This window comes from Artemia sp. Qi Xiang Cuo, chromosome 4, assembly GCF_049724085.1.
Source record: "Artemia sp. Qi Xiang Cuo chromosome 4, ASM4972408v1, whole genome shotgun sequence".
Lineage (NCBI taxonomy): Eukaryota > Metazoa > Arthropoda > Branchiopoda > Anostraca > Artemiidae > Artemia > Artemia sp. Qi Xiang Cuo.
The window spans coordinates 20,716,809-20,732,363 of record NC_142797.1 but is presented as its reverse complement, the minus strand read 5'-3'; the positions used below and the strand labels follow the sequence as shown (position 1 = coordinate 20,732,363).

Sequence of the window (15,555 nt, the reverse complement as noted above, 5' to 3'; positions counted from 1 at the left end):
AGTCAAAAAGAAAAATAAATAGATAATAACAAAATGAATGACTAGTTTTCCTGGCTATTGTACAACTCAGCAAAACTTGAACAAAACTCTTCCAATATCTTTCATGTTTAGTGGGGATGGGAGTCAGTTTGGGCACTTTTTGGGAGTTTATACAGGATGGTATGTTGCAGGTGGGACGTTAGGGTTTGGGGATGATGGAATGTAATCAGGGAACAGACAGGGTCTTGGTACCAAAACAAAGGCACAGGAGGTCCTGTCCCTCAGCCAACATCGTGAGCATGAATTTACCTAATAGATAATGATATGGAACCTTCCCTTAACCATTTATGATTCTAAGTGCTTGTTTTTGACATTTTCAATCTTATACATATGCTCTGAAGAAAGATTAAAATGCCACACTGGACAAAGCAGACTCCAGTATTGGCCAAATAAAAGAGCAGTAAAGTTGGAGAATATCCTTAGGGGGGCAAGAGAATTTTATCAAAAGTCGTAAAAGGGGAAGCTCGTTTCAGGATGTTTTGAACATGGGCATCCCTCTTCAAGTCAGCAGTAATTGTCACCGCAAGTAGTTTAATCCATGTGACAGAGATTTTGGGAGGAATGAGGTTTGTGAAAGAAGGGGGTTATTTTAAAAAGTTAACTGTCATAACTGACAATTTATTAATGTTAACTTTCATTTTCGACAAAGAAGCCTTTTTTGTGACATTATCAAGCAATGTCATAATTGAGCTTTTAATATTTTGTTGACAATCATCAAGTCCAGACAGGTTGTCCACATACTTCCATGCCTTGTGGTCAGGGATGAGGATATTAGCCATTATAAGGAATAAAATGGGACCCAACAGGGCTCCCTGGGGGACCCCACAAATGATAGGAAAGGGGATCTGAATAAACATTTTTATATTTTAGCACTTGAGAACAATTTGTTAAGAAGGAGACAACAATGTTAACTAGAAAGGGATTCACTGGAAACTCCATCAGCAGTTTATTTACAAGGACATTGGGGTCAATTAGGTCAAATACTTTCTGGAGATCAATTAATAAAAGATTCAACCAAGTATCAGGGGTTTCAAGGCTTCTAAATACGGGGGCAAGAATACTAAAAAGGTAGTGTGAAGTAGATACTTCCTTCAGTTTTCCAGATTTTTGTAAGTCAACAAGTTTAAGAATCTTTGTCTTTAACCGATTAGCAAAGAAACCCTTGTACATTTTTTGAGAAAACTGGGATCAAGGTGATTGGTTGTACTCTAGTAAAATTGTTCAGGGCTCCCTTATTTTGGATTGGAGTAACATAGCCCATCTTCCAGCACAAAGGGTAACATCCAGAATTACTAATATCATTAAAAATACTAACAAGGGGCATTGATAGTTTATCAGGGAATCCTTTTATTATATTAATGGGACAGATACTATTTTTTTCAGTTTCTATATTTTTTCTACTACTTGCTTTGCTGAAATTTCCAGGATTTTATCTTTTGAAGTTTCAAGGGTTAGATGGTTTTTTGAGAGAAAGGGGAATGGTTGCACAATGCTAGCTAGGTGTTGATTAAGCTTATTGACCGTCTATCCAGGCAGTTCATCCAGAAGAAAATCAAATTTCTTACACAAGCAACCCCCTATTTCTTTCACTTTCTTAAACCATTGCTGAGGTTTGCTCTGTTTTAAGCAATTTAATTTATTCTTACCATAACAAGAAGCAGCACATTATATGTCTTTCTTTATTTGTTTATGGAGGGGGAAGGCATCATCTTTCTTTCCAAGGCAAAAATATTTTAGTTTCAAATGGATTAATCCTTTTATTTTTCCACTAATGTAAGAATTATCTGAGGAACATACCTTCTTGTTAACCCCTGGGAAACATTTTTGGTAATTTATGATGAATTTTGTTTGAAACAAACTAACCATTGTATCAAGATTTGTACACAACATCATCACAACTCTCAGATGTAATTCAAGATCCAAAAATACACTTATCAGACACACAGATTCCTGAAATAAAATGATGACAAATATGTAAAAACTTGCATTGCTTACAAAACTTGGAGAAACCATATATAAATGATTAGGCTACAGATCACATTTTCTTTTCTGCTTATTTTTGCATTTTTTTTCCTTTTATCCTTCCTTTGATCCCCTAGTGTAGTAATAATTGCTTCCTTGTTTTTAAACCCTCTTGTAATTTGGTGATTTTTGATTTTAGGATCACTTGATTGTTTCATAGAGTTAAAAGTTCATCTTCCATAACAAGACAATAGGAATTATGGTAGTTGATATCTTCACTTGTTTTTTGTTTATTTCCAGATCATGTTCATAGAGTATATTGTTGCCCTTTTTTTGAATGAAAGATCTTAAGCTTAACTGACCAGCCATGACAAAAAACCAACAGAGAAAAAAAATCAATGAAAAAAAAACAACAAACAAGACTGCAGCCAGTGGAGAGAAAAATGTGAAACAACATGGATATTTCACCTGTATCAAAACAAGGCATCTTCAGCACAAGATAAAAAACCACACTAAAACTAAAAACAAATAAAACCACCACCTAAAAATTATACAATTGGCACAACTAATCCACATAAGGGAAAGAAGCTATTAGAGTTACTTCAGTGAGAACACCAGAGCAACTGAGGTAAAATTAAAAAACACTGGAAATTATGTTAGTTATTCTGTTGCAAAATAAAGAAATAAATAATTTCCAGTTTTTTTTAATTTTACCTTAGTTGCTCTGGTGTTCTCACTGAAGTAACTCTAATAGCTTCTTTTCCTTACATGATTAGTTGCACCAATTGTATTTTTTTTGTGGTGGTTTTATTTGTTTTTAGTTTTAGTTTGGTTTTTTATCTTGTTCTTCTTGTGTTTCTCTCATGCTGAAGACACCTTGTTTTGATACAGGCGAAATATCTGCTTTGTTTTACATTTTTCGTCTTTTCTCTCCACTTGCTGCAGTCTCATTTTTTTTTTTTTTTTTATTGAGTTTTTTTCTCTGTTGGTTTTTTACCCTTTTTTTGGTCATTAAGAAATACGTCAACTTGTTTTTCAAATCTTCTATGGCTGCTTCATGGTTTAAATTCTTCCCTAACTGTGAATTATATTTAACTTGGAGATCAGCAAGTTGTTTGACATATGTAGTACAGTCAACACAAGGGGCTTGGGAAGCTTGTTTTTTTTTTAAACTGATTTTGGGGTTGTTGATTTTGTGACAGACTTGAGTGTACAGCGTGGTTTAGAGCCAAGGGGTAGAGAAAGTGGTGTTCGAGGTGGTTCAGGATCATTGTTCAGAGAACAGGGACTGGCAGTTTAAACATAACCATTGTTTCCTCTCCTCAATAGAAATGCCTGCGCACTTAGGATGAAACCACTGCTGACACCAATTGCACTGCACCATTCCACTAGTGGCACAAAGTCTGCACTCAGGGCATATGAATTTCATGGGCCTTGACATAATAGTGAAACAAATAATCCAGATTATAAAGCTCGGAACTAGTCAATGACTGAATGGGGATTATAATAACTTCCAAACATGTTTCAAAATTTACCCTGCATAGTTGTTTACAGGTCAAATACCAGAAAGAGACTTCAAGCTTGATTGCAAGCTACTTGTGACAAACTGTCTAAAGCTTTAGAAAAGTCAAACAGAATCATGTCAGCAGGCACCCCAGTATCAAGTAACTTAATGATGTGGTTGCTCATTCAAGGAGGTTGGTATCAACAGATCTTCCAGAACAAAAGTCATGCTGTGAGCTGTGCAAGAGATTATTGGCTTCAAGATGTCTAATAACTGCAGAATTAACTACTCTTTCAAGGATTTAATGACTGCTGATGCTATGCTAATAGGTCAATAATTTTCAGCAAGGTTTTTTCTACCTTTCTTAAATTCTGGAATGATATGGGCAGTTTTCCAATCCAGAGGTAGTCTGGAAAGATTCAATAATAAGTTGAATAGCAAGGAAAGTGGTTGACACAAGACCAATCAGCATTCATGAAGGATACAAGGATGAATGCTGTCTGGACCAGCAGATTTACTCATTTTGAGGGATAACAGTTCCTTTAGAACTACTGAATCAGTAAGCAGAATTGGTTCCATCATAAGGGAAATATCATATATGGGAGGCAGGGGAAAAACAGTACTGGAATTGGAAGGAAAAACAGATGAGAATTGTTGGTTGAAAATTTCAACTTTGAGCTCAGGATCAGCAACAGGATGACTGTCGTGGAGGATATCAGGGACTGCATCTGCTGCAAGATTTTTGAGAGGCATAATGCCAGAACAATTTTGAGTTATCTTTAACATCCTCAGCCAATTTTCCTCAAACTTTCTCTTCAACTCCTTGATTTGGTTAGTTGCATGGTTACAAGAAGTTTTGAAGACTTGATAACTATCTGAGGTTTTATTTTTTTGTGTAGTGATTTCATTCTTGATGTTTTCTATTAATTAGCCTACTTATTTCAGTAGTTTAAAGGTAAACTTTTGGCCTATTTTGACCAAAAAATTCTGTTGCAAGACTTTTTTGCATGCAAAATTTCAGTTTTCATAATAGACCAACTCACATCAGTATCATCAGTAATAAGCTGTTTCAAACTGAAATTGGCAAGTCTTCCAGAGACTAGTTTGAATTTGATATATTTTTGTTGCTTGAAAGGAGGTTGTTTAGTAGGCAAATATTAATCCAAAATAATTACAACATGGTCACTGTTACCAAGATGTGTAGATATTACATTCTTAATAAGAAGGTCTAGATTGCTGAGAATAAGCAGATTAGGAGTGTTAGAAGCTTGACCCTCTATGAAATGATTTGGTTGAGGCATTGTTTGAAAGAGAGAATTTTAAGAGAGAGCAGACAAAAAAGGAGAATCCCTACTGCAGAAACTGGATCCATCAATCCATTGAATTTCAGGAAGTTTAAAGTCCCCCAGAAGGACAAGATATTAATTTGCAAAATCAGACATCACAATAGCATAGCAGCCAAAGTAGATTTGGAGTCCACAACAGTGGTAGTACTGGGGCTCCTGTATACAATTAAATAAAAAAAACAAGTTTTTTAAACTGAAAGTAAGGAGCGACATTAAAACTTAAATGAACAGAAATTATTCCGTATATGAAAGGGGCTGTCCCCTCCTCAACGCCTCACTCTTTATGCTAAAGTTTTTTATTGTTTTAAAAAATAAAGTTATTTGACTCTGTCACACAACTTTATTTTTTAAAACAATAAAAAACTTTAGCGTAAAGAGCGAGGCGTTGAGGAGGGGACAGCCCCTTTCATATACGGAATAATTTCTGTTCATTTAAGTTTTAATGTCGCTCCTTTTAGTTAATGCAGCTTTTATTTGCATAAAAATTTTACTTTTCTTTTGCTAAATGGATGTCTTTACAAATTAATTTACGTAACTAACTTCTATATTCGTATATTCATCTTCTGACAAAAAATGTAAAGTTGCAGATTTTTGCAGATATGAGCTTGAAACCTATGTAATAGGGTTTTCTGATATGCTGAATCTGACGGTGTGATTTTCATTAAAATTCTTTCACTTGTAGGGTATGTTTCCCCCCTCTTTAAAAAATCGAGTAAATTTTCTCAGGATGGTAGCATTTTATGAGTAATACTAAACTTAATCAAATTTATATATTTAGAATCAGCATTATAAACATATTCTTTTGATAGATTTATTGACATCAAAATTCCGTTTTTAAAAGTTTCGATTACTATTGAGCCGTATTGCTTGCTTTTTTATTGTTTTTTTTATTACGTATATGTTTAGTCATGTATTTTTATTCCTCTAACTTAACTACTTTCCAAGATAGCTAGAAACCCAACAACTTTACCTTTTTGTTTTCTAAAATTACCTGAAGTCACAACTTGGAGGAATTTATGGATTTCTACATAATCCATAATGAGTTTTGGTACTTGTTATTATGTGTCTGGTTCCTAGGCTTAAGCATCTTGAAGACTCAAGTTTCCCTCAGTTGGGCAAGAACTCCTAATTCTACAGCTCTTCTGATGGACAAATGTTGGAGGCGAAAAGTAATGCTCTTTGATTCCTTATTTTATGCTCGTTTTCAGTATAAGTAAGAGCTTCATTTTTTTAGTATTTTCGGCTAGCTTTGCATATATCCTAAGCCATAATTGGGACCACTAGTTAGGGTTATAGATGTTATATTAAAAAAAGGTGAAATCTAATGGCTTTGCTTTCATTGTATTTGTGTATTTCCTCAGAATAGCCACCTAACTGCAGTTTAACCCCAATCATTGTCAATTTTGCACATATGGCTGGGTTATAGATGCTGCAGATACTGAGTCTTCTGAGAGTTGATTCTACTGCTCTCTAACTGAAAAAAAAAGATTTCTCTTTATAGTGGTGCTAGCACAATGCTCCTTAAAGTTTTTTCTTTCAGATTTTCCCATGTCACATGCCAAAAGAAAGAGGTAAGAAGACCAGGAAAGCTATTTTTGGAAATAATTATGGGTTAAAATCATATTTCCTTGTTCTTTTTTATATATATGTACGGGATGTGTAAGATTGTGCAAGTGTTCTTCATATGACACTTGCTGTAACCTACTAATCATAGGAAAAAGGCCACAAAAAAGAGGTTACCTTGTAGATGATATTGTTGGTATTAATTAGGATCACATGGTATTTACCAATATTGAAGGCCAGGAGCCATATATGGTAATATCTCTTACACGCCACTCAGACATTGCTGAATATCAGACAAGTATTTTGATTAAAATGTATCTTTCAAAAACACGGACAGTAAGCTTCTATTCTTGTAGATAGGAATTGGCTGATGGTTTCAGGTGAGCTAGTTAGGATTAGGTGACTTCACTATAGGGAATTCTTTTTTTTACATTTAACCTGAAGAAAATTTCCCTTGCATCTTAGCCTATTTAAATGTAATGATTCTGCTTTACAATGCTTGTTTTAAATCCAATATATCTGTGACACAGTCTATCTATGACTTAAATATTTTGTGCTAGCTTTAAGATCCTATGTTCAAGATTGTGCAGAGTTATCCAAGTTTAGGATCAAGCTTAAAATGCATGCATTTGTTTAGACACCACTGTTGACTATCAGAACATCATTACAGTGCATTTAAATTTATTAGTGTTGTATATGTTCAAAATATTCAACTTACTCCCATGCTTATTAACAAGTTTGTAGACAAATCTAATGGTGAAGCACTTTTTAGATGGTATAATGGTATTTTACATGGTATTTTACAGTGATTTAATTAGTTTTCCAACAACTGGGTGTTTTAAACTATCAGCTCATCTTCAAAGGCTGCAAAGATAACTCTGCATAGATTGTAGGTGAGAAGGTGCATTAGCCTACTGATTTTAAATTATCTGCATAAAGTTTGATTTTTTTGGGAAATTAAAGAGAGTTCGTCCAAAAATAGTACCCAGAGGAACACCAGGAAATTTGAAAATCTTAATAATTTTGGTTCTTTCTGATATTAAGTTTTATATCAATCACACATCAGGTACATCTACAACAGCTTTCAATATTTGATTAGGAATTTCTGATACTCAATCAAAAGTCTTTGATAAATTCAAAAGAACTGTATAGATATGCAAACCTGTATTTTGTTAATGATGTAAAATAACTATATATCTTCAGAAGTTCAGAGTCAACAGATCTGCCACATTTGAAGCTATGCTTAGAATGTGTGAGAATGCTGTTGGCCTCAAAGTGCTGAATTACACCTCTGCTCATAAGACTTCCATGGTGACAAACAAACAAAAGGCACTACAAACAAGAGTTTGGGTAATGCCTCCTTCCCTAACTGTAAAAGTCTAAAGCCTACTTGGTCATTGGTACTTCACTGAAAACGAATTATATTACAAAAATTTTCTTTTCCAGTTATTACAGCATTGAAATTGAAAATAAAAATTACAGTGAAATAAAATCTTGAACTCATGAGCTTTCAACAATTAAAATCATTATATATTAAATATTCAGTTTGATTTTATTAGTTCTTTTCAAGACTGTTCAAGACAAATAGTTTTCAGTAAATTCTTCTGATCTTATGTTTAATATGGCCTTTACTTTTCTTTGAAAACTTCTTTTTTGGAAAGTTTTTTATACTTAATTAAACAAGATAATAGTTATCCATCTGAATCAACTTCAAATAGCTATTTTTCTCACTAGACATTTTAACACAATTTTAAACTTTTGCTTTGTTATTCTGGGTTGCTATGGACTGTGGTTTTCTCTTTACTAGGATGCTAAGGGGGCTGATGTGGGTAGCAGTAAAAAGGAGGGATTGTAAACCTCTGGTTATTGGCTTTCAATCATGTAGGTTTACATGGTACACTTTTTATGCTTCCCAGCATTTCGACACCAGAAATTGCGCCAATAATGCCATTTTTAGTACTATATGGCAGTTTAGGATGAGTTATCAAGACAAATTAAAAAGAACACTTAGACATGATCAAGAGCTTTAAAATGAGACATTAAACATCTCTGTCCAATGTTACCATAGCCAGCTGTTTCTACTATTCAGCGCATAATTTATGAAACTTTTGAGGGGAGAATGTACAAGAGGGATGATTTTAAAACTCAGGTTTGAGGTTTTTGACAATGGAGACTATAACGGCACTGTTTCATGTTTCTTTGGCTTTCAACTCCAGAAATGGCACCCAAAAGTGCTATTTTTGATACCGTATGGTACTTCATTGTGGTTTTATCCTCACAAGCTCATAAAAAAGCACATAAATATAAAAAACTATCTTTTAAATGAAACCTTAAACAGCTCTATGATGTTACAGCAGTCTGCTAGCCCTGAGGCCTTTTCCACTGACAATCCGAATTTTAAATTCATAATTTGAATTGTGAATTTGCTGTTCTGCTAATAACCCAGATTATAAAAATTCTGTCCTACTGACAATCAGGATTGTAAGTTCATAATCTAGATTGTGAATTTTGCAACTACGCACAAAAGAAAGATTGTGGATGTGGATTGTTGATTTTGCCCAGTTGTCAATTGAGTTTACAAACTTTATTATTCCACCTGGTGTGATTTAACAATCCTGTTTTAGAAACTGGTTTCATGAACTTCTTTCTTCCACTGATAACTCTCAATTGTGTTTTAATAATTTGGTTTGTCAGTAGAAAGGTCTCTGTTAGTCAGTAGACAATTTTTGAAAAATTTTAAGGAGGCTGGGATTGGGAATGTCCAAGGAGGAGGATTTCAAATCTCAGGTTCATGGGTGCCCATAGGCTGAATTTTGGGGAGGGGCTTGCCTGGTCTAATCGGCACTTCCTGTGCTGTAAAATAGAAATCTCAAAACGAAAATATAAAAATATAAGGCTGCATCATTGAGACAGGACGGGAGGGGGGGCTGGTGCCCTCCCCCCTCCCGGCCTTATGGGCACCCATGTTCAGGTTTAAAATTTTTGGCCAGGGAGAATATGATAACCACTGTTTAATTTTCCTTAGCCTTTACATTCAAGAAATGGCACCCAAAGTACCCTCTTTGGGTGCCATATGGCGCTTTATGATGGGGTTATCAAGTCAAATTTATAAAAATTGATAGATACAAAAGTTAGCTTTCAAATGAGCCTTTAAAAAGCTCTCCATGATGTTTCAGTGCTCTGCTAGCAGTGACAAAAAAAAGGCACATCAATCCTACCCATGTCTAAAAGGGATTTTCCTTGTTTTTCAAGGTGGCTGAGTTTACCAGTATGGGGTTTTAGAGAATGGTCATTGCAATGGTACATTTTTCATTTTGATCCAAAGTCATTTTCAGGGGTTTAAGGCTTTTTCAAAACTCCTGTGAATTTGTTTTCAAAATCTTACCGTTAATATTGATCAAAGTAATAATTGCAATAGGCCTACCTGAATCAACTTAAAATGGCAATTCTCCCTTGCAAGTCGTTTTTTTTGTAAGTGTATTTTTAAACTTCTGCTTGCTACAAGCTGTGGTTTGCTCTTTAGCCTACTACATTGCATCTTTTGCTACAATCATGGTTTTTGTGCCTGTAGTTTCCAGCACTTTGTTTTATTTATTGCTCTCTTTAATTCTCAAAGACTAAGTATGTGCTCGTGGTTATACCCGTTTTTATCCCCACTCTTCAGTTGTTCTTAGGTAATATATATATATCCAACTGTTTCACAATGACATGATTCTGTAGAGCAGGTAATGGATTAGTTTGCCTGGTTAATAGAGATGGGATGATTCTTGCTCCAGTGAGAAATAAAAGATAAATACATTATTACAGCGTAAGCTATGGCTGTTCAGCCTGTTTAAGCTGTCTCTTTGAGAGGGGAAGCTACCTGCTACCTCCTGATAAGAAAATGTCATATGTTAATCCAAACTACGAAAAGGGACTTAAATACGGCACTGCAAATCATTGTCTCATCAGCTTCACTTCTGTGGTCTTAAAATGTTTTGCAAACAGAATTATCATTCAGTATATTGAGACCAACAACGTTCTCACACCTTCTAAACATAGCTACAGATGTGGCAGATCTGTTGACACTCACCTTCTAAAGACATATGGTTAGGTTGCACTATTAGTGGATATACGCTTTCATATCTGTATGGTTCTTTTAAACTTATGAAAGGTTTTTGATAGAGTATCAAAAGTTCCTTATCAAGATATTGAAAGCTGCTATAGATGTGCCTGTTGTATGATGGATGCAGGACTTAATATGAGACAGAGCATACATTTTAGAGGTTCTCAAATTTCCTGGTATTCCTATGGGTACTATTCTTCAATCAAGTCCCTTTAATTTCTAACAAACCTCCAACCTCTTTATGGAGCAAAGAACTTCAGTAATATTAAATTTGGTAATCAAGCAAATTGAGTGGCGGTTCTGACGAATCTTAAAACTGATGTATCTGATTAAGTTTGGTTGAAATGGAATTCTCTCTTCAGATTGCTGTTTTGATGGAGAGAATTAAGAGATCTAAAGGATCACAGAGCTCAGATTGTGTTCAGACCCCTAACAGTAAGAACATAGAAGTCAGTTGTCACTTCTTTATAAATTGGGAGGTCCTTGAACACAGAAGGCAAGTTCTCTTAGCTCTTTATTGCTACTGGCTACTGGAAAATAAATGTGACCAATCAAGGGACTGAGCTAATCAGGAGTCTTACCTCTGCAACAACGAAGTAGATCTTTGTCTAATTACGTCTCTTGTATTGAGGTCAGAGGAAGCGCTTGGGGTTAAGAAGGAAGTCTTGGTTGCTAATAGATCAGCAGTATCATAGTATTTCATTCGACTTGGAACATTTAGAAAATATATCTGATTACTTTTGGCCTGAAGGTTCAGAAGCTGTCTTCTAAGCTTACATAGGTCATTATTATTGGCAACTTTATTAATATTTTTGAGTGAAAGTATTGCAGACTTGCGGTCAAAAAGAAAAGGATATTTTAAGCTTCTATGCAATAATTTGTAAGGTCATCTAGAGTCAGACGAATGGCACAAAATTTGGCAGAGAAAATGAAAGATCCCAATGAAAGGGGAGAATAAAAGCTTAGGTCCAAGGATGGGATACATGCTCCTGCTTCAGCTGTCTCACCATGGACAGGTTCATCTGAATAAATTTTTTCTATGATTAGGGTACACTTTTGTAATCTGTTCAGTAATAATAGTCTGGACTTCAGAATTGGGAATCAGGTTTGAATTATTGGAATAAATTCTGCTTGACAAATTGGTGGGCTCATTTCCCACAGCGGGGTTTCAGTAAAGGGATATGCATGAGGGAATGTTGACTCAAATTTGGAAACTCCAGAGGAAACTGTTTACAAGATGAATGGATGCTGGAGGAAACTGACTTCAGTGCAAAAGTATGTTTATATTCAACATGCTTGTTATAATATGCCTAGATTTTAGAGAAACATTTATTCCTTTAACAGTATGCTCTTTGACATAGGGACAGCAATCCAGGCAACAATTTTAATTCGGACAGCCGAGTGTGTTTATTGCTACCTAAAGCTATTTGAATAGGAGAATTTTGTAAAAATTCAAGGGTCTTAAACATGGATGGGAGACCAGTGGAGGAAAATCGGACCCCATATTCTAGGTTATAACAGGCCATATTTCTTCAATACCCAAAAGGTATTACTAAAACACTAGCTCTTAGGTCCCATTTAGTCTGGTGCAGTTCCAACTATTATTGCTGCTTGATGCGCGACAGCATGAATTTTGAGACTCCTTTACCCTCCCTCGAATGAGGATTGGCTTTTCTCGTATGATAAGAAACCCAATCTATAACACTTGCTCTTGCTTCCATATGAAGTTTGATTGAGATGTAATAGCTCCTTTGTTGCAGTTCTGACGGCAAAATCTTTTTGTTAATGTTCTGATGACAAAAACAAAGAGACTGTTGGATGGTTAAGGGTTAAATCATTGATGTGCTGTGGGAAAATTTTAGGAGAGGTAGGTGTGGTAGATAATACGAAAATTGGACTTCTAGGTGCATTTTCCGGTTTTTAAGTTCAGTCCCTATCCCCCAACCTAAACAGCCTAACCCAAGACCCCCAACCCAAACCTAAACAGCAATATCCTGAAATGCAACAACATTTTAATGCAAAGATCTGTGCTGCACATCCCTTCTTTTTTGTTTATAATGGATATAGACATGAGGAAAGCAATGTTGAAGATGGAGCAAATTATGAAAAGTAAAAGGTGGTATCGTTAGAACTCTGTTTTTGAAACAATGTTTAATGGAGATAGCTTTGATAAACATGAAAACTTTCAAAAAGGATGTCTTTCAAAGTGTATATTTACAAGTAAAAATCGAAAAGACCCTCATCCCTCCAAAGAAATCAGAAAAAACACAAATTTCTCCATTTACTTATATGCTTTTCCAGAAACCCTGTTCCTTGCAGCCATATACTTGTATGTCTAAATCAAATGTGTGTCTGTTCGTGTGCTTGTCCTTTATGCATTATCAAATTGTTCATTTGATCACCAAGAAGCTGTTCAGTACACTCTTTGTGAAGGTTTTCGGTTTAAAATCTCCCCTCCCATGAGGCCCTCTTAATACTTTCCGCGCTTACTGAAATTAGAGACACTTCAGCACAAATACTCGACCGTTCCGCTCACATTGTTTACATTTTCTGGATGTTTAATTAACGGGTTAGTTATTTAGCAATTCTGTCATCTTACTCACTATTGAAATTATAAAATCTCTTTTTTAATGAATTCTCTAAATTTTGTATTCAACAATTTCGTTAATTTAGTATTCAATTGAATTTTGCTAACACTTTTCAAGTATAAAACTAAAATCATTATTTTACATGCGAAGACATTTTTCAGAAGGAAATTCCGCGGGGTGGGGGTTTTACATATTAAAACGAATGATTTGAACATCTTTTTCCTACTCTGCATATGTAATCAAAATAAATTAATTACGTAATTTATATAATTGTAGGGTAAAGGACAACAATGCATTCTGGGATTTATTCTATTTTGAAGAGCATGATGTTTGAAAAAAATCGATGGATATATTCATCGATTCAGTGCATTATTGTGTTTTTCGGTTTCTGGAATCGATTCCCCAATGAAGGGGAATTGTCAGAAAAGAAAATTTTTGCGTGGTGGGAATCGCATGGGGAAGAATTATCCGCGGAGGGAATTTTTCAAATATTTTTAAAAAATCGATCGCTATTAATACACAGGGGAAATTTTTCGTGAGGGATCACGGAATCTTGAATTTCCTTTCTTTTGAGATCGTAGCACCGCACATTGGGTAAGATATTTAAGTAACTAAAATATAGATGCAACTTAAAAAAACTATTCTATTTTCATAAATACGTTTCTTGAAAATAATTCTAATTTAGCTTTTGTCTTAAATTTACCATTTTAGGCATGATGGTATGACCTTGCTTCATCCTGTTAACATACCTGTGGAAATGAAGCCCTTGCCCAAAGAGCCTGATTATGAGGAAAGGAAGAAATACAAATTGAAAGCAAAAGCGAAAAAGCTAAAGGACATGGACAAGCCAAATATATCACACCCTACAAACTTTGAACATACTGTACATGTTGGATTTGATTCGACGACTGGCGAATTTACTGTAAGTGGGTTGATTTGTCTCGTGCTGGTTGTTTGATCATTGTTGAAAAACATGATTTCTTTACTTTAGCTGCTTGTTTTCAAAAAATCACAGCTTAAATAATTGCAAACGGGGGTACTAATTCAGTTGCCTTTTTACCATTCAAGTGAGGCTATTCTTTACTTATATTTATTTTTTTAATTTATTTTCTTATTTTATTACTTTTATGTGTATTTTATTTACTTTTATTCTTTACTTTTATTGAAGTTTCTTTTAAGGTTTTATCTTTTCTTGTTTTTGCACTGGCTAGAGGTCTTAGCTGGAAAATTTACATTTCCCTTCACTGCCTGTAAATCAAATTGTTTTCCCGTCTTTTTTCTGTTGTTGAGCACCAATTAGTTCTGACTTAATTGTATTTCATGTAATTTTCCACCAATTGGGGGAGTTATCTATACTTTTACTTTGATCCTTTTCTCACTTTTGTGTGCTTACATGCAATGACAATGTAATATTTGCTGCCAGAGATGAGACAAAACTGTATCACTATGCATATTTTTTTTTACTGAATTTTAAGCATGATTATATAGAAATATTAGTGTATTCTATCAGCAGCGCCGTATCCAAAGAGGAGGGGGTTTTCTGGGTTGACCCCCCCTTAATTCTTGTCCGCCTCATAAAAAGTAACAAAAAAAACATATTAACACATTTTTGATGCATTTTTCAATTTTTTTTATAAGCCCCCTCCCCTCTGAAAAAAAATACCCCTCGCCAGAAGAATAATCATGGATGCGCTCTTGCTTAATATTGCTACCCTATGGTTAAGTAAATCGAACAAAAGCTTATTTGTTTGCTCTTGTTTCTGCACAGTCTTCAGATACATGCTATTTTTGTGTTTTGCACAATCTTGTGCAAAACACATTTTTGTGTTTTGCACAATCTTGCTCTTGTTTATGCACAGTCTTCAGATATATGCTATTTTTGTGTTTTGACTGTTGCTATTACTTCCATTTACAAGTGTTTTCAACAAAGGCAACATCTCGAGCCTTTTTTGATTTGATACTATCCTTCCATCAGGATCATTGGTTAAATAGATTACTAGCATGTTATTCTCCTAATTTTGCTGACATAGAAAGACAAATTGGAACACCTGACCTTTAGAAGGATTTCAAACATCCACCTGGCAATTTATTTGTGTTTTGTCTAAATTTAGGGGCAACGCCGGTTCTTGACCTGTTTATATTTCACAATCTTAGAAAAAATTAAAGTGTTTCATTGACTCCGTGCTTAAGCGGTGTTTTTCAGTTTTAAGGACAATTAAAGATATCAACAGGTTACGTTTCAACTTTTAAAATGAGTAACCAACTTTGATGGTTTTCTGTCTACATAACGGATACTCATCTAATGTGATATGAATATATATTAATTAAAAAAAACTTTTTCCACAAAATAAGTCTTTCAAAGAAAAGTAAAGAACTCCATTAAACCAAAATGAGCAAAAATAAAATCAAATAATCTAGCAAGCATAAAACTACCACAAATCAGCATTG

At 34.6% G+C, this 15,555-nt stretch overlaps 1 protein-coding gene across 1 annotated transcript in view; it reads left to right on the top strand.

The window, feature by feature from the left end:
* Window positions 1–15,555, top strand: part of Pak (serine/threonine-protein kinase PAK 3-like protein) — a 91,581-nt gene that overhangs the window by 4,565 nt on the left and 71,461 nt on the right. The window contains exon 2 of the mRNA XM_089088137.1: window positions 13,819–14,029. Within this exon, the coding sequence (XP_088944263.1) occupies window positions 13,819–14,029 (211 nt within the window). The remainder of the gene's footprint in view (window positions 1–13,818; window positions 14,030–15,555) is intronic.